General features: G+C 35.9%; 1 protein-coding gene across 6 annotated transcripts in view; it reads right to left on the bottom strand.

Moving 5' to 3' along the window:
* LOC134695720 (protein furry homolog-like) overlaps positions 1-20526 on the bottom strand; it is a 399195-nt gene that overhangs the window by 175014 nt on the left and 203655 nt on the right. For all 6 annotated transcript variants that reach the window (XM_063557102.1, XM_063557101.1, XM_063557100.1 and 3 more), the window contains exons 37-38: positions 17920-18085; positions 2517-2727 (exon numbers count right to left, since the gene is read on the bottom strand). In XM_063557102.1, coding sequence (XP_063413172.1) covers positions 2517-2727; positions 17920-18085 — 377 coding nt within the window. The remainder of the gene's footprint in view (positions 1-2516; positions 2728-17919; positions 18086-20526) is intronic.

Raw genomic sequence — 20526 nt, 5'->3', positions numbered from 1 at the left:
ATCATATGGACCTGCTGGGTTTATATTTATATCACATGGACCTGGTGGGTTTATATATATATCACATGGACCTGGTTGGTTTAGATCTATATTAAATTGACCTGGTTGGTTTAGATTTATATCACATGGACCTGGTGGGTTTAGATTTATATCACATAGACCTGATTTGTTTAGATTCATATCAAATTGACCTGGTTGGTTTAGATTTATATCACATGGACCTGCTGGGTTTATATCTATATCACATTGACCTGGTGGAACTAGATTTATATCACAGTGTCCAGTTAGGTTTAGATTTATAACAAATTGTCCTGGTGGATTTAGAGTTATATCAAATTGACCTGCTGGGTTTAAATGTATATCGCATTGACCTAGTTGGTCTAGAGTTATATCAAGTTGTTCTGCTGGGTTTAAATTTATATCACATTGACCTGGCTGGTTTAGATTTATATCACATGGACCTGCTGGGTTTATATTTATATCACATGGACCTGGTGGGTTTATATCTATATCACATGGATCTGGTAGGTTTAGATTTATATCAAATTGACCTGGTGGGTTTAGATTTATATCACATGGACTTGGTAGGTTTAGATTTATATCACATGGACCTGGTTGGTTTAGATTCATATCAAATTGACCTGGTGGGTTTAGATTTATATCATATGGACCTGCTGGGTTTATATTTATATCACATGGACCTGGTTGGTTTATAAATATATCACATGGACCTGGTTGGTTTAGATCTATATTAAATTGACCTAGTTGGTTTAGATTTATATCACATGGACCTGGTGGGTTTAGATTTATATCACATAGACCTGGTTTGTTTAGATTCATATCAAATTGACCTGGTGGGTTTAGATTTATATCATATGGACCTGCTGGGTTTATATTTATATCACATGGACCTGGTGGGTTTATAAATATATCACATGGACCTGGTGGGTTTAGATTTATATCACATGGACCTGGTTGGTTTAGATCTATATCACATGGACCTGGTGGGTTTATATCTATATCACATGGACCTGCTGGGTTTAGATTTATATCACATGGACCTGGTTGGTTTAGATCTATATCACATTGACCTGGCTGGTTTATATTTATATCACATTTACCTGGTGGGTTTATATCTATATCACATGGACCTGCTGGGTTTAGATTCATATCACATGGACCTGGTTGGTTTAGATCTATATCACATGGACCTGGTGGGTTTAGATTTATATCACATGGACCTGGTGGGTTTAGATTTATATCACATGGACCTGCTGGGTTTAGATTCATATCACATGGACCTGGTGGGTTTAGATTTATATCATATGGACCTGCTGGGTTTATATTTATATCACATGGACCTGGTGGGTTTATATCTATATCACATGGACCTGCTGGGTTTAGATTTATATCACATGGACCTGGTTGGTTTAGATCTATATCACATGGACCTGGTGGGTTTAGATTTATATCACATGGACCTGGTGGGTTTAGATTTATATCACATGGACCTGCTGGGTTTAGATTCATATCACATGGACCTGGTGGGTTTAGATTTATATCATATGGACCTGCTGGGTTTATATTTATATCACATGGACCTGGTGGGTTTATATCTATATCACATGGACCTGCTGGGTTTAGATTTATATCACATGGACCTGGTTGGTTTAGATCTATATCACATGGACCTGGTGGGTTTAGATTTATATCACATGGACCTGGTGGGTTTAGATTTATATCACATGGACCTGCTGGGTTTATATCTATATCACATGGACCTGGTGGACGTTGGACCCCAAATGTTGTACATTGATATGAAATCTTTCTATCATATACCTGTACAGAAAAGAAAAAAACAGTAAGATATATTTTAATTTGGACCAGATAACAAAATATTCAACAGTATACCTAATGAAAACTGTTTGGAAAAGTCAACATTTTTAAAGTACTTTTCTAAATTATGTTTGAAACTTTTAAAAGTGCATTTATTTTATCATGTTTGGGGTTTTTTTTTCGTTTTTTTTTTTTCATTTCACACAATACTTTTTCCAGTATCCATATAGTTGTTTTGTACTATACTTTGTAATGTTTTTCCAATGAAAACGTACCATTGTGGTGTATTTTCAGGAATTTGCCTACTCCAGAGTATCACCAGAATGCCATGCAATAACGTTACTGAAAGGCATGTGATAATAATCAAAGCATGTGATAAAACTTTTCATATCAGCCCACAAAGCACCAATTATAATTCTAAATTCTGGAATTTACAAAAATTTAATGCTATCATCATGCGGTAATAGTCATGTTATTTAGTCTAAGTATATAATAAAGATTTATATCACATTGACCTGTTTGGTTTAGATTTATTTTCACATATGGACCTTAGGTCTAATTTTTTTTTTATACCACATGGACCTTGGGGGTTTAGATTTATATCAAATTAGATTAGTGGAACTAGATTTAAATCACCTTGACCATGTGAGTTCTGTACTTCTGAAAACGTGATAACAAACCTGAAATGACCTGCCAGCATAATGTCTAGATGAACAAGACAAGGCAACTTGCAGTGCCACCTGTGACCATCTCTGTTCTACAAAAGCTTTGGGAGATAACTCCTGAAAGTATTTGATGACAAGTTTAAGGAAATATTCCACCTGCACTGCACTCTGAGTATTTAATGTACGAGGAGTAATGTCTTCACAACTCCAAAGTGGGCGACCTCGTCTGAAAATAAAAATCAATATACTGATAAATTATCATTTTCTGCTAAGATAAGATACAAGTTAAAAGTTTATATATATTTTTTACTCAATACGTATTTGACCATATTTCTATAATGGATATGTTTTATTAACTCTTATAACTATGGGGCAGGCAGTGATCGGGAAGGAGGTGTGCCATGCGCTTATTGCACTTATCGACCAGTAATAGCCCATAGAGTGACAAATGTAAGCACTATGTGGCACACAATATTTTTCACATCGTTTGAAAAGTTTAGATATTGTCAAATGGATTTCCAATCTTGTTCTGTGCCGCCATGTTTGTGTACACAACTGTGTAATGTTCCTCCAATGATAGGAGCACCTATATATTTTTGGAACGTCTCTGGTGTTTTCCTATAGATCCAACTGTCTATATGCAAACTGTGTAATAAAACACAAGAAACTTTACCACATTTTTATATTAACGTGTAAAAGTCTAGAAGATATCAGAAAACCAATTTTGGAAGATTTAATTAATTCCTGTAGTGAAGAGTTAGCTTCTTTTGATATGAAAGATGAATAATTTGACATTTTACAACTGATTATAGATCCTTTTGCTTACATGGCAATGTTATATAATTAAGAAATGAAAAAGTTTTTTTAAAGTGATACAGAACATTATAGATCCAAAATGTAGACGATTATGTTACAATCTCCATGGTGAAAGGTATATAGACTGTTGCAATTAGATGATATAAAGAAAAAGAAGAGAAAGTAGATAATAGCTTTATATGAATCCTAAGTGACGATTGTTTGTCTACTCTTAAACAGTGATATCTGAATTATCTGAATTTACATGTTAAACACGTGCTCAATTTCCATGCTTTTTGTTAATTTTTTGTCGATTGTTGACAAACAGGTGACAATGGTTAAACTTCCGCTTCAAAACACAAACTTTAATTACCTGCTATATTTTCACAACAACACTGACCGATTGAAAAAAAATTGACGAAATTTGCATGAAAAAAATGATAAATTTGTGCACAGAAGACTAAGTTTATGATGTTTGCAATAGTATCCCAAGAGAAAACGAAAACGGGATCGATCGGGATCCCAATGCAATCCCGTTGAAATTGTCGGGATAAGCCAGGATAAGCATCTGGAGGCAGGATCCCATTCAGGATAAATATCTGAAACTGGGATCCCATTCGGGGTAACTGTCTGAAGCCGGGATTCCAGTTTAGATGAAACGGGATAAATATCGGACACTGGGATCCCAATCGGAACTGTTTAAACCAGGATCCCAATCGGGAAAACTGTCTGATGCTGGGATCCCAGTCTAGTTAAAACGGGAAATTATATGAACCATAATTAATTTATGTTGTTGAAAATATGCAAGTGTTTTGTTTGTGTATACATATGTCTCTAATAACATCAAGTATAGGTTATTGGTGTTAATTAACAATGTGTATGACACCAAAGCTGTCAGGTGAAGCCAATCACATTTAAGCGTCACTTAATATTCATTTTGACAGATATTTATAAGTCAGAAAAATGCCGAGATTTTCGCGTGACAGGGCGTTCGAGGAAATGTCAACGGGTGTTTTGCCAGACAAGCTTGGGCGTTTCTAATGTTCCCAAGTTCTCACAAGTGCGTTTCTAATAGTTGTCCTCTGGCATCAATGATAATATAATGACTGACGTTGTAAAAGTTGGTTTCTCAACTTATGTAAAATGTAAAAAAAAAATGATGACCACATGCTTTGTTTTCAATTGTACTGAACAGTTCGACCCAAGAAAATACTTTCCTAAATAATGCGGCCACTATCTTATCCGCATGCACCAGGTGCCGATTACTAAAGTATTCTTTTCTTAAATTATATTTAGTAAAAACTGTCTAGTAATTAATACTTTTATGCGATACCATTAATTTATTTACTGTGAAAGTACTTTTATTCGTGGGGTACCAATTTTTGTGGTTTTCGTGGATGGCTTTATCCACGAATTTAAGTGTCCAACGAAATAAAACAACCTAGGTTCAAATCAAGACATGGAAAGATCCTGTATAGGTTTGACTACTGATATGATCTAGAGAATGCATTGAATAACGCCAAATCTTAGAACATTTAAATAACAGTCACAGAACAACACCTGCATTCAGGAGTATACCCATTTATTCTTTAATAACCTAAACTGTACACCTTTTGATCTTTTTTTAATTCTCATAAAAAATATTTTTGATTAACGAAAGTCAAATGTCCAGTATTGATATGCTAGTATGATAAAGTGTTCAGTTTATATCCTCGTAGTTCTCGTACACATGGGAAATAATAATTTCATGCTGGATTTGATTTTGATAAGAACAATTTGACGTTTATAGCATTTGATTATGTTAGGTGACATGTTAATGGCCTAATTAATTTACCATATTTGATGGTCTTTAATCTGTTGATCACTTTATCTTGTGTTAATTAGTGTTGTCACTACGATTTACACAGGTCAATGTTTACTTTGCAATTTCCTTCAATCCAGACTATTTGTAACATTGGATCGTGTCTAAAGGCTTTATATATATTTTTTTTTAGAAAACTACAATCCACAAATTTAAAAACCCACGAACATGTAAATATTGCTCAAACCACGAAAACTGATACCCACGAATTAAAATACTTTCACAGTATAATACCGTTACGGAAACAGATCAACTTGGCCAATATAATTTGGGGCGAGATTGTCACGTCGACGTTTGTGTACTGGTAAAAACGTCATCAAAATTTGTTTACGCTGAATTATGGACAGGACGAAGATGAAGATGTTTTCAGATAAGTGCATTAATAATTTAATTTAACATGTGTATATGTGCATATAATGATTATAAAAATATTATAGAGGAACTATGATTTGTATGGTTTTTATCTGAGCAAATCAACATCAGAAAGTCTGAAAGCATAAACTGAAAATATATTTATTTTTAACATACAATGAATAAACTTGTTAACTTGTCACATAACAGCCATAAATAGTAGGTATGTCAAAATTTAATTCAGTTGTGTGTATGTTTATTTGGTGAAAATAACAAGTCGATAGTTATTTATTGTCAGGGGATAAAAAAGGGGGAAGCTAGTTAATTTGCAAAGAAAATAAAATAACCTTCCAAGACTTCATAATTATTTTGACTAGCTTCCAATCTACTGTATTCTTTAAACATTTTAAACGTGCAATAATATTTCTATTGAATTTGTTGCTTCAAAACGTATTGAACAAATGATTCTTTGTGGATTTTTTTGATACTTTTAGGGGATATACTGATCTTTTTAAATGGAGCTGCCAACGAAACAGATTGCATGCAGATATTCCAGTTACCATAATTTACTCAGCAATTCTAGTTGGAAGTACAGAGACAGCAAATTAATTAACAGAAAGGAAAACATGACATTTATCCTTTTGCATAAATAATCCAGGAATCCCCGTGGCAGTGCAATTTGAATTGGTGCATGTATATCCTGATGGTATTTATTTTTGGGATCCCTCTTTTTTTTTGGGGGGAATCCCATTATATTTCCACTGGGATTTACATTGGGATCATGCTTCTTGTACGGGAATCCAAATATTTTATCCCAGTACATTTACATTGGGTTCCCGCTTATTTAGCGGGAGTCACGAAATTTTATCCCATTGGGATCCCAATTGAATTCCCACAATATCCAAGTGGGATCCCAGTATATTTCAACCGGGATTTACATCGGAATTCCCGGACTTTTGGCGGGATTTCCGAAATTTAATCCCGGTTGAATTAGGTGGGATCCCACTTGGAATCCCATCAACATTCTAGCCGGGATTCCAGTGGAATTCCAGATTTATTTTCTCTTGGGATATATGCATTTGTTCAAGAATTGGAAGAACATCATTTTTCACTGGTCACTCGTTTCTTATGACTTTAAAAACTGATCATGTAATCGTGTTTATTTATTTTTTTATCACATCCTATCAAGTTCTATTGAACATTATTATCATACTTGTCTTTTTATACTAATGTATGCAAAGTATATGTTTGTATTTTGTTTGATTTTTCATGATGAGGGCTTCCGGGAAGATTAGTTATATAGCTAACTGTGTAACCCTCTTAACATAAAGTATTGTTGTTTTTGATATCTTTAGATACATATTTTAAGTATTTAATGAGTTGATGCTGCTTATATTGAAATTAAGCCCAATTTTATCCTCAAGAATATGATGTACAATGATTCTATAGATAAACCAAGTTTAGAAAAATTACATTTGTCTTCCTGTAAGAACATCCTCGGAACAAGAAAATCTTCATCAAACATAGCTGTGAGATGTAAATACAAACTCAAAGTATACTTTACTTTTAATTTTCTAAAAGTTTAGATAATTCAGGTTGCTATACCTGGTTTACATATTATGTAAAAAATATTTTGAAAGAGGTAAACATTGACATATCCATTCTTGAGGGAAACATAAGAAAAAAATAAAAATACAGGTATTCATTACTTACATATAACTATGGGGCAGTCAATGGCCAGGTATTCATTACCTACTTATATAACTATGGGGCAGTCAATGGCCAGGTATTCATTACTTACATATAACTATGGGGAAGTCAATGGCCAGGTGTTCATTACTTACATATAACTATGGGGAAGTCAATGGCCAGGTGTTCATTACTTACATATAACTATGGGGCAGTCAATGGCCAGGTATTCATTACTTACATATAACTATGGGGAAGTCAATGGCCAGGTATTCATTACTTACTTATATAACTATGGGGCAGTGAATGGCCAGGTATTCATTACTTACATATAACTATGGGGAAGTCAATGGCCAGGTATTCATTACTTACTTATATAACTATGGGGCAGTCAATGGCCAGGTATTCATTACTTACATATAACTATGGGGAAGTCAATGGCCAGGTATTCATTACTTACTTATATAACTATGGGGCAGTCAATGGCCAGGTATTCATTACTTACTTATATAACTATGGGGCAGTCAATGGCCAGGTATTCATTACTTACATATAACTATGGGGAAGTCAATGGCCAGGTATTCATTACTTACTTATATAACTATGGGGCAGTCAATGGCCAGGTATTCATTACCTACTTATATAACTATGGGGCAGTCAATGGCCAGGTATTCATTACCTACTTATATAACTATGGGGCAGTCAATGTCCAGGTATTCATTACCTACTTATATAACTATGGGGCAGTCAATGGCCAGGTGTTCATTACTTACATATAACTATGGGGCAGTCAATGGCCAGGTATTCATTACTTACTAATATAACTATGGGGCAGTCAATGGCCAGGTATTCATTACTTACTAATATAACTATGGGGCAGTCAATGGCCAGGTATTCATTACCTACTTATATAACTATGGGGAAGTCAATGGCCAGGTTTTCATTACTTACTTATATAACTATGGGGCAGTCAATGGCCAGGTATTCATTACTTACTTATATAACTATGGGGCAGTCAATGGCCAGGTATTCATTACCTACTTATATAACTATGGGGCAGTCAATGGCCAGGTATTCATTACCTACATATAACTATGGGGCAGTTAATGGCCAGGTATTCATTACCTACTTATATAACTATGGGGCAGTCAATGGCCAGGTATTCATTACTTACTTATATAACTATGGGGCAGTCAATGGCCAGGTATTCATTACCTACTTATATAACTATGGGGCAGTCAATGTCCAGGTATTCATTACCTACTTATATAACTATGGGGCAGTCAATGGCCAGGTGTTCATTACTTACTTATATAACTATGGGGAAGTCAATGGCCAGGTATTCATTACCTACTTATATAACTATGGGACAGTCAATGGCCAGGTTTTCATTACTTACTTATATAACTATGGGGCAGTCAATGGCCAGGTATTCATTACTTACATATAACTATGGGGCAGTCAATGGCCAGGTATTCATTACTTACTAATATAACTATGGGGCAGTCAATGGCCAGGTATTCATTACTTACTAATATAACTATGGGGCAGTCAATGGCCAGGTATTCATTACCTACTTATATAACTATGGGGAAGTCAATGGCCAGGTTTTCATTACTTACTTATATAACTATGGGGAAGTCAATGGCCAGGTATTCATTACTTACTTATATAACTATGGGGAAGTCAATGGCCAGGTATTCATTACTTACTTATATAACTATGGGGCAGTCAATGGCCAGGTATTCATTACCTACTTATATAACTATGGGGAAGTCAATGGCCAGGTATTCATTACCTACTTATATAACTATGGGGCAGTCAATGGCAAGGTTTTCATTACTTACTTATATAACTATGGGGCAGTCAATGGCCAGGTATTCATTACTTACATATAACTATGGGGCAGTCAATGGCCAGGTATTCATTACTTACATATAACTATGGGGCATTTAATGGCCAGGTATTCATTACTTACATATAACTATGGGGCATTTAATGGCCAGGTATTCATTACTTACATATATAATTATGGGGCAGTCAATGGCCAGGTATTCATTACTTACATATATAACTATGGGGAAGTGAATGGCTAGGTATTTGTTACTTACTTATATAACTATGGGGCAGTCAACGGCCAGGTATGCATTACCTACTTGTATAACTATGGGCAGTCAAGGACCAGGTAACTTAATTACTTACTTATAACTATGGGACAGTCAATGGCCAGGTATTCATTACTTACATATAACTATGGGGCAGTCAATGGCCAGGTTTTCATTATTACTTAAATAACTATGGGGCAGTCAATGGCCAGGTATTCATTACTTACTTATATAACTATGGGGCAGTCAATGGCCAGGTACTACTTATTACTTATAACTATGGGGCAGTCAATGGCCAGGTATTCATTACTTACATATAACTATGGGGAAGTCAATGGCCAGGTATTCATTACTTACTTATATAACTATGGGGCAGTCAATGGCCAGGTATTCATTACTTACTTATATAACTATGGGGCAGTCAATGGCCAGGTATTCATTACTTACATATAACTATGGGGAAGTCAATGGCCAGGTATTCATTACTTACTTATATAACTATGGGGCAGTCAATGGCCAGGTATTCATTACCTACTTATATAACTATGGGGCAGTCAATGGCCAGGTATTCATTACCTACTTATATAACTATGGGGCAGTCAATGTCCAGGTATTCATTACCTACTTATATAACTATGGGGCAGTCAATGGCCAGGTGTTCATTACTTACATATAACTATGGGGCAGTCAATGGCCAGGTATTCATTACTTACTAATATAACTATGGGGCAGTCAATGGCCAGGTATTCATTACTTACTAATATAACTATGGGGCAGTCAATGGCCAGGTATTCATTACCTACTTATATAACTATGGGGAAGTCAATGGCCAGGTTTTCATTACTTACTTATATAACTATGGGGCAGTCAATGGCCAGGTATTCATTACTTACTTATATAACTATGGGGCAGTCAATGGCCAGGTATTCATTACCTACTTATATAACTATGGGGCAGTCAATGGCCAGGTATTCATTACCTACTTATATAACTATGGGGAAGTCAATGGCCAGGTTTTCATTACTTACTTATATAACTATGGGGAAGTCAATGGCCAGGTATTCATTACTTACTTATATAACTATGGGGAAGTCAATGGCCAGGTATTCATTACTTACTTATATAACTATGGGGCAGTCAATGGCCAGGTATTCATTACCTACTTATATAACTATGGGGAAGTCAATGGCCAGGTATTCATTACCTACTTATATAACTATGGGGCAGTCAATGGCAAGGTTTTCATTACTTACTTATATAACTATGGGGCAGTCAATGGCCAGGTATTCATTACTTACATATAACTATGGGGCAGTCAATGGCCAGGTATTCATTACTTACATATAACTATGGGGCATTTAATGGCCAGGTATTCATTACTTACATATAAATATGGGGCATTTAATGGCCAGGTATTCATTACTTACATATATAATTATGGGGCAGTCAATGGCCAGGTATTCATTACTTACATATATAACTATGGGGAAGTGAATGGCTAGGTATTTGTTACTTACTTATATAACTATGGGGCAGTCAACGGCCAGGTATGCATTACCTACTTGTATAACTATGGGCAGTCAAGGACCAGGTAACTTAATTACTTACTTATAACTATGGGACAGTCAATGGCCAGGTATTCATTACTTACATATAACTATGGGGCAGTCAATGGCCAGGTTTTCATTATTACTTAAATAACTATGGGGCAGTCAATGGCCAGGTATTCATTACTTACTTATATAACTATGGGGCAGTCAATGGCCAGGTACTACTTATTACTTATAACTATGGGGCAGTCAATGGCCAGGTATTCATTACTTACATATAACTATCGGGCAGTCAATGGCCAGGTATTCATTACTTACTTAAATAACTATGGGGCAGTGAATGGCCAGGTTTTCATTACTTACTAATATAACTATGGGGCAGTCAATGGCCAGGTATTCATTACCTACTTATATAACTATGGGGAAGTCAATGGCCAGGTATTCATTACTTACTTATATAACTATGGGGCAGTCAATGGCCAGGTATTCATTACCTACTTATATAACTATGGGGAAGTCAATGGCCAGGTATTCATTATAGTCGCCGTCAGCTAAAATTCGTAGCGGTTATCGGTAAAAATAATCTAAACTATCAACCACGTTCTCTCGAGATATAGTTTTTCTCATTCCATTCATAAATCGCAAAAAGAAAAACCACTACTGACCTACCTTTTAAGTGATCGCACTGTAATAATCCTGACCTTCACATTTTCCAGAATGTTTTCCATTGTAATTCCGCCATCTTCGTTTCTATGAGGATCATTTGTTTACATGTGAAATTCGTCATTTACGCAGTTTCCTGAAATGTTCTTTTCATTGATGTGATACGGTTTCCCGCGCTTTATGCAAATGTTATGAAATTGAACTCCAGGGGAACACTTCCGGAAAAAACAATGGCGGATTCCACCATTGAAAATAGTCTTAGAAAATGTGAAGGTCAGGATTATCACAGTGCAATCACTTAAAAGGTAGGTCAGTAGTGGTTTTTCTTTTTGCGATTTATGAATGGAATGTGAAAAACTATATCTCGAGTGAACGTGGTTGATAGTTTAGATTATTTTAATTGATAACCGCTACGAATTTCAGCTGACGGCGACTATACTTACTTATATAACTATGGGGCAGTCAATGGCCAGGTATTCATTACCTACTTATATAACTATGGGGCAGTCAATTGCCAGGTATTCATTACTTACATATAACTATGGGGCATTTAATGGCCAGGTATTCATTACTTACATATAACTATGGGGCATTTAATGGCCAGGTATTCATTACTTACATATAACTATGGGGCAGTCAATGGCCAGGTATTCATTACTTACATATATAATTATGGGGCAGTCAATGGCCAGGTATTCATTACTTACATATATAACTATGGGGAAGTGAATGGCTAGGTATTTGTTACTTACTTATATAACTATGGGGCAGTCAACGGCCAGGTATGCATTACCTACTTGTATAACTATGGGCAGTCAAGGACCAGGTAACTTAATTACTTACTTATAACTATGGGACAGTCAATGGCCAGGTATTCATTACTTACATATAACTATGGGGCAGTCAATGGCCAGGTTTTCATTATTACTTAAATAACTATGGGGCAGTCAATGGCCAGGTATTCATTACTTACTTATATAACTATGGGGCAGTCAATGGCCAGGTACTACTTATTACTTATAACTATGGGGCAGTCAATGGCCAGGTATTCATTACTTACATATAACTATCGGGCAGTCAATGGCCAGGTATTCATTACTTACTTAAATAACTATGGGGCAGTGAATGGCCAGGTTTTCATTACTTACTAATATAACTATGGGGCAGTCAATGGCCAGGTATTCATTACCTACTTATATAACTATGGGGAAGTCAATGGCCAGGTATTCATTATAGTCGCCGTCAGCTAAAATTCGTAGCGGTTATCGGTAAAAATAATCTAAACTATCAACCACGTTCTCTCGAGATATAGTTTTTCTCATTCGATTCATAAATCGCAAAAAGAAAAACCACTACTGACCTACCTTTTAAGTGATCGCACTGTAATAATCCTGACCTTCACATTTTCCAGAATGTTTTCCATTGTAATTCCGCCATCTTCGTTTCTATGAGGATCATTTGTTTACATGTGAAATTCGTCATTTACGCAGTTTCCTGAAATGTTCTTTTCATTGATGTGATACGGTTTCCCGCGCTTTATGCAAATGTTATGAAATTGAACTCCAGGGGAACACTTCCGGAAAAAACAATGGCGGATTCCACCATTGAAAATAGTCTTAGAAAATGTGAAGGTCAGGATTATCACAGTGCAATCACTTAAAAGGTAGGTCAGTAGTGGTTTTTCTTTTTGCGATTTATGAATGGAATGTGAAAAACTATATCTCGAGTGAACGTGGTTGATAGTTTAGATTATTTTAATTGATAACCGCTACGAATTTCAGCTGACGGCGACTATACTTACTTATATAACTATGGGGCAGTCAATGGCCAGGTATTCATTACCTACTTATATAACTATGGGGCAGTCAATTGCCAGGTATTCATTACTTACATATAACTATGGGGCATTTAATGGCCAGGTATTCATTACTTACATATAACTATGGGGCATTTAATGGCCAGGTATTCATTACTTACATATAACTATGGGGCAGTCAATGGCCAGGTATTCATTACTTACATATATAATTATGGGGCAGTCAATGGCCAGGTATTCATTACTTACATATATAACTATGGGGAAGTGAATGGCTAGGTATTTGTTACTTACTTATATAACTATGGGGCAGTCAACGGCCAGGTATGCATTACCTACTTGTATAACTATGGGCAGTCAAGGACCAGGTAACTTAATTACTTACTTATAACTATGGGACAGTCAATGGCCAGGTATTCATTACTTACATATAACTATGGGGCAGTCAATGGCCAGGTTTTCATTATTACTTAAATAACTATGGGGCAGTCAATGGCCAGGTATTCATTACTTACTTATATAACTATGGGGCAGTCAATGGCCAGGTACTACTTATTACTTATAACTATGGGGCAGTCAATGGCCAGGTATTCATTACTTACATATAACTATCGGGCAGTCAATGGCCAGGTATTCATTACTTACTTAAATAACTATGGGGCAGTGAATGGCCAGGTTTTCATTACTTACTAATATAACTATGGGGCAGTCAATGGCCAGGTATTCATTACCTACTTATATAACTATGGGGCAGTCAATGTCCAGGTATTCATTACTTACTTATATAACTATGGGGCAGTCAATGGCCAGGTATTCATTACCTACTTATATAACTATGGGGAAGTCAATGGCCAGGTATTCATTATAGTCGCCGTCAGCTAAAATTCGTAGCGGTTATCGGTAAAAATAATCTAAACTATCAACCACGTTCTCTCGAGATATAGTTTTTCTCATTCCATTCATAAATCGCAAAAAGAAAAACCACTACTGACCTACCTTTTAAGTGATCGCACTGTAATAATCCTGACCTTCACATTTTCCAGAATGTTTTCCATTGTAATTCCGCCATCTTCGTTTCTATGAGGATCATTTGTTTACATGTGAAATTCGTCATTTACGCAGTTTCCTGAAATGTTCTTTTCATTGATGTGATACGGTTTCCCGCGCTTTATGCAAATGTTATGAAATTGAACTCCAGGGGAACACTTCCGGAAAAAACAATGGCGGATTCCACCATTGAAAATAGTCTTAGAAAATGTGAAGGTCAGGATTATCACAGTGCAATCACTTAAAAGGTAGGTCAGTAGTGGTTTTTCTTTTTGCGATTTATGAATGGAATGTGAAAAACTATATCTCGAGTGAACGTGGTTGATAGTTTAGATTATTTTAATTGATAACCGCTACGAATTTCAGCTGACGGCGACTATACTTACTTATATAACTATGGGGCAGTCAATGGCCAGGTATTCATTACCTACTTATATAACTATGGGGCAGTCAATTGCCAGGTATTCACTACTTACATATAACTATGGGGCATTTAATGGCCAGGTATTCATTACTTACATATAACTATGGGGCATTTAATGGCCAGGTATTCATTACTTACATATAACTATGGGGCAGTCAATGGCCAGGTATTCATTACTTACATATATAACTATGGGGAAGTGAATGGCTAGGTATTTGTTACTTACTTATATAACTATGGGGCAGTCAACGGCCAGGTATGCATTACCTACTTGTATAACTATGGGCAGTCAAGGACCAGGTAACTTAATTACTTACTTATAACTATGGGACAGTCAATGGCCAGGTATTCATTACTTACATATAACTATGGGGCAGTCAATGGCCAGGTTTTCATTATTACTTAAATAACTATGGGGCAGTCAATGGCCAGGTATTCATTATTACTTAAATAACTATGGGGCAGTCAATGGCCAGGTATTCATTACTTACTTATATAACTATGGGGCAGTCAATGGCCAGGTACTACTTATTACTTATAACTATGGGGCAGTCAATGGCCAGGTATTCATTACTTACATATAACTATCGGGCAGTCAATGGCCAGGTATTCATTACTTACTTAAATAACTATGGGGCAGTGAATGGCCAGGTTTTCATTACTTACTAATATAACTATGGGGCAGTCAATGGCCAGGTATTCATTACCTACTTATATAACTATGGGGAAGTCAATGGCCAGGTATTTGTTACTTACTTAAATAACTATGGGGCAGTGAATGGCCAGGTTTTCATTACTTACTAATATAACTATGGTGCAGTCAATGGCCAGGTCTTCATTACTTACTTATATAACTATTGTGCAGACAATGGCCATGTTTTCATTACTTACTTATATAACTATGGGGCGGTGAATGGCCAGGTATCAATTACTTAATTATATAACTATTGTGCAGTCAATGCCCAGGTTTTCATTACTTATATAACTATGGTGCAGTCAATGGCCAGGTCTTCATTACCTACTTATATAACTATGGGGCAGTGAATGGCCAGGTGTTCATTACTTACTTATATAACTATGGGGCAGTGAATGGCCAGGTTTTCATTACTTACTTATATAACTATGGTGCAGTCAATGGCCAGGTCTTCAATAATTACTTATATAACTATTGTGCAGTAAATGGCCAGGTTTTCATTACTTACTTATATAACTATGGGGCAGTGAATGGCCAGGTACTAATTACTTACTTATAAGGTGTAATACCACCAAATCATGGTACGTCACATCCGGTTGCATACGAAAGTAGGTCTTAAAAATATTCCCTTGAATTTGACCGTTGTAGGTAATTAATCCTACATTTTATTGCATTAAAACTATTTTTGTGTCATAAACATATGTCTTGGGTATTTCAAAACACCAATATTTTTTATTTGTGATTTCTATAGAAAATTTTGTAATCTTCAGGTTACATGGTGACTAAACCTTGTACACAGATAGAATAAGGGGTGAAAGTTGATTGGTTAACTTCCAATGATGGTTATTTTCTTATTTGCAATGAACTGTTATGTGAAACTTTTTACAGAACTGGACAGGATAAAACTTTACTCATGCCAAGTATTTCTTTATTTGAAACAAAGATAAATTCTGCACAATTTTTTGAAAAGTGCAAATTTAACAAAGACTAAAAGGGGAAAATCAATGGTGGTTTTACACCTAATAACTATTGTGCAGTCAATGACCAGGTATAAATTACTTACTTATATAACTATGGGGCAGTCAATGGCCAGGTATTAATTACTTACTTATATAACTATGGGGCAGTCAATGGACAGGTATCATTACTTACTAATATAACTATGGGGCAGTCAATGGCAAGGTTTTCATTACCTACTTATATAACTATGGGGCAGTCAATGGCCAGGTATTCATTACTTACTTATATAACTATGGGGCAGTCAATGGCCAGGTTTTCATTACTTACTTATATAACTATGGGGCAGTCAATGGCCAGGTTTTCATTACTTACTTATATAACTATGGGGAAGTCAATGGCCAGGTTTTCATTACTTACTTATATAACTATGGGGCAGTCAATGGCCAGGTTTTCATTACTTACTTATTTAACTATTGGGCAGTCAATGGACAGGTATCATTACTTACTTATATAACTATGGGGCAGTCAATGGTCAGGTTTTCATTACTTACTTATATAACTATGGGGCAGTCAATGGCCAGGTTTTCATTACTTACTTATATAACTATGGGGCAGTCAATGGTCAGGTTTTCATTACTTACATATAACTATGGGGCAGTCAATGGCCAGGTTTTCATTACTTACTTATAACTATGGGGCAGTCAATGGTCAGGTTTTCATTACTTACTTATAACTATGGGACAGTCAATGGTCAGGTTTTCATTACTTACTTATAACTATGGGGCAGTCAAAGGTCAGGTTTTCATTACTTACTTATATAACTATGGGGCAGTCAATGGCCAGGTTTTCATTACTTACTTATATAACTATGGGACTGTCAATGGCCAGGAATTCATTACTTACTTATATAACTATGGGGCAGTCAATGGCCAGGTTTTCATTACTTACTTATATAACTATGGGGCAGTCAATGGCCAGGTATTCATTACTTACTTATATAACTATGGGACAGTCAATGGCCAGGAATTCATTACTTACTTATATAACTATGGGGCAGTCAATGGCCAGGTTTTCATTACTTACTTATATAACTATGGGGCAGTCAATGGCCAGGTATTCATTACTTACTTATATAACTATGGGACAGTCAATGGCCAGGAATTCATTACTTACTTATATAACTATGGGGAAGTCAATGGCCAGGTATTCATTACTTAGATATAGGAAGATGTGGTGTGAGTGCCAATGAGACAACTACTTCCATGTTTCAATTTAATAAGAAATGCCTTCAAAATATCTATTTGAAATGCAAATGCAATGCTAAAATAACCTTCACAAGTGCCTAAACAACAAAATTAGAGATTGACATAGATGGTATTAAAAAACAGTGATTGACAAATCTTATGAGTTGAAATTTCCGAAAAAAAACCAGAAAATTTGTGACAAAAATTAAATAACTCTACCTTATTTCCATAAAATCCAGTATGGCCTTAGCCACTTCCTCAACAGTTTGTAACAATTCTGGATCAGTGGGTTGTTCTATAGGTGTGGTCACATCTGGCACTACAGTCTGACTGCTGTCAACACTGATCATTGACCTCAACATCACCTCTTCTCCCACACTTTCTGCTGTAATACATTAAAATACACGCCCATTAGGTTAGTCATTTAAGCCACAGATAGAACTCACACAATCTCCTACTTGCATTCCAGTTTTGAAATTTTTAATCTTTTACATAACTAAATCCAATCATATGAAAATTGAATTTCCTACAGTGAACACAGTATTTTATGCACAAAAGTCATTTCATAATAGATTTCAAAGAAAATCACTGCAAGGTATACACAAAATATTTTTAATTTTACATGTGAAATCCCTACAAATATTTTGAATGCATTATTTCCTCCTTGATACATTCATGACAACCCATCGATACAACATCTGACACAAAAATATAACATTACTTTTAGATATCTGGATGATATATTGGCTTTCAATAATAACAACTTTAGTATGTATACTAAAGAAATTTATCCTGTTGAACTAACTTTAATTAAAGCTAATACTGACAATGACCACTACCATTTCCTCAATCTCCATAACATTAACAGGAAGCTTAATACAAAAATATATGATAAGAAAGGTGATTTTTTTATTTCCTATTGATTATCCATTTTTAGAAAGGAATGTCACCATCTAATGGTGTTCATCTATCACCACTTATACCGCTTCACTTTGTGTATGTAACAATGCGTATTAGATTTTAGTGAGAGAAATTTATGTATTACTGAATAATTTAATTTTGGATGTAACGAGTCTTCTGATTGGCTGACATTGTTTAGGGACGACATCAAATGTTCAATGTAGGATAAAAAACTTAATTCACATAGTTTTTTTCACTGACCCCCCTACCCCCCTTCTTAACTTAATTTGGGAAAAATTGATTTACCTATATGGATATATGTAAAATCGATTTTGGATTAACAAAACTTGCAGCAATGTTGACCCCCCCCCCCCCCCCATCCCCCATCCCCAAACTATTTGATTTAAGTTTTTTTTATCCTACATCGATCTTTTGATGTCGTCCCTTATTTTATCAGCCCATAGACATAATCTAGTCATGTGACCGTGACTTGATCAACGATTTTTCATGGTTTACTCCTGTTTAAATGGAATTTAAAACAAGAAGTAATTGTAACAGGATGCTGTTACGAAGTCTCCCAAACAAAGCTCCGATAACTCCCCATTCATATGGTCCCATGTTCATTTGATTTGATTTTTTGTCCCATACAAGAATATATATGGCTTATGAGTAGGGATCTCCACCATTTACAAGTTTTCAAACAGGAGGGGGTGGTGGTGACCCCCAGGGACTTTACCTACATTTCATTTGATTTGTTTTATTGTCCCCTACAAGAAAATATATGGTTTAGGGGTGGGGATCTGAACCGTTTACAAGATAATAGTACATTCTTAAATTGAACGGGGTGGGGGTGACCCCCAGGAACTTCCATCTTATTTAATGTGATTTGTTTTATTGTCCCATACAAGAATATATATGGTTTAGGGGTGGGGATCTGGACCGTTTTCAAGTTTTCAAACAAGAGGGGTTGGGGTGACCCCCTAGGGACTTCCCTTTTATTTCATTTGATTTGTTTTATTGTCCCCTACAAGAATATATATGGTTTAGAGGTGGGGATCTGGACCGTTTTCAAGTTTTCAAACAAGAGGGGTTGGGGTGACCCCCTAGGGACTTCCCTTTTATTTCATTTGATTTGTTTTATTGTCCCCTACAAGAATATATATGGTTTAGGGGTGGGGATCTGGACCGTTTACAAGTTTTCAACCAAGAGGGGGTGGGGTGACCCCCTAGGGACTTTCCTTTTATTTCCTTTGATTTGTTTTATTGTCCCCTACAAGAATATATTTGGTTTAGGGGCGGGGATCTGGACCGTTTACAAGTTTTCAACCAAGAGGGGATGGGGTGACCCCCTCGGGACTTTCCTTTTATTTCCTTTGAATTGTTTTATTGTCCCCTACAAGAATATATTTGGTTTAGGGGCGGGGATCTGGACCGTTTACAAGTTTTCAACCAAGAGGGGATGGGGTGACCCCCTCGGGACTTTCCTTTTATTTCCTTTGAATTGTTTTATTGTCCCCTACAAGAATATATTTGGTTTAGGGGCGGGGATCTGGACGGTTTACAAGTTTTCAACCAAGAGGGGGTGGGGTGACCCCCTAGGGACTTTCCTTTTATTTCATTTGATTTTTTTTATTGTCCCATACAAGAATATATATGGTTTAGGGGTGGGGATCTGGACCGTCTACAATTTTTCCAACAAGAGGGGTTGGGGTCACCCCCTAGGGAGTTCCCTTATATTTCATTTGATTTGCTTTATTGTCCCCTACAAGAATATATATGGTTTAGGGGTGGGGATCTGGACCGTTTACAAGATAATAGCACATTCTCAAATTGAAGGGGGTGGGGATGACCCCCCAGGTCATCCCCCTATATTTCATGTGATTTATTTTATTGTCCTATAATCATTTCTGAAGACTGTATGTATTT

The sequence above is a fragment of the Mytilus trossulus genome, chromosome 14, assembly GCF_036588685.1.
Source record: "Mytilus trossulus isolate FHL-02 chromosome 14, PNRI_Mtr1.1.1.hap1, whole genome shotgun sequence".
Taxonomy (NCBI): Eukaryota; Metazoa; Mollusca; class Bivalvia; order Mytilida; family Mytilidae; genus Mytilus; species Mytilus trossulus.
The sequence above is the reverse complement of the archived record's forward strand: the minus strand, read 5'-3'. Positions and strand labels throughout refer to the sequence as shown.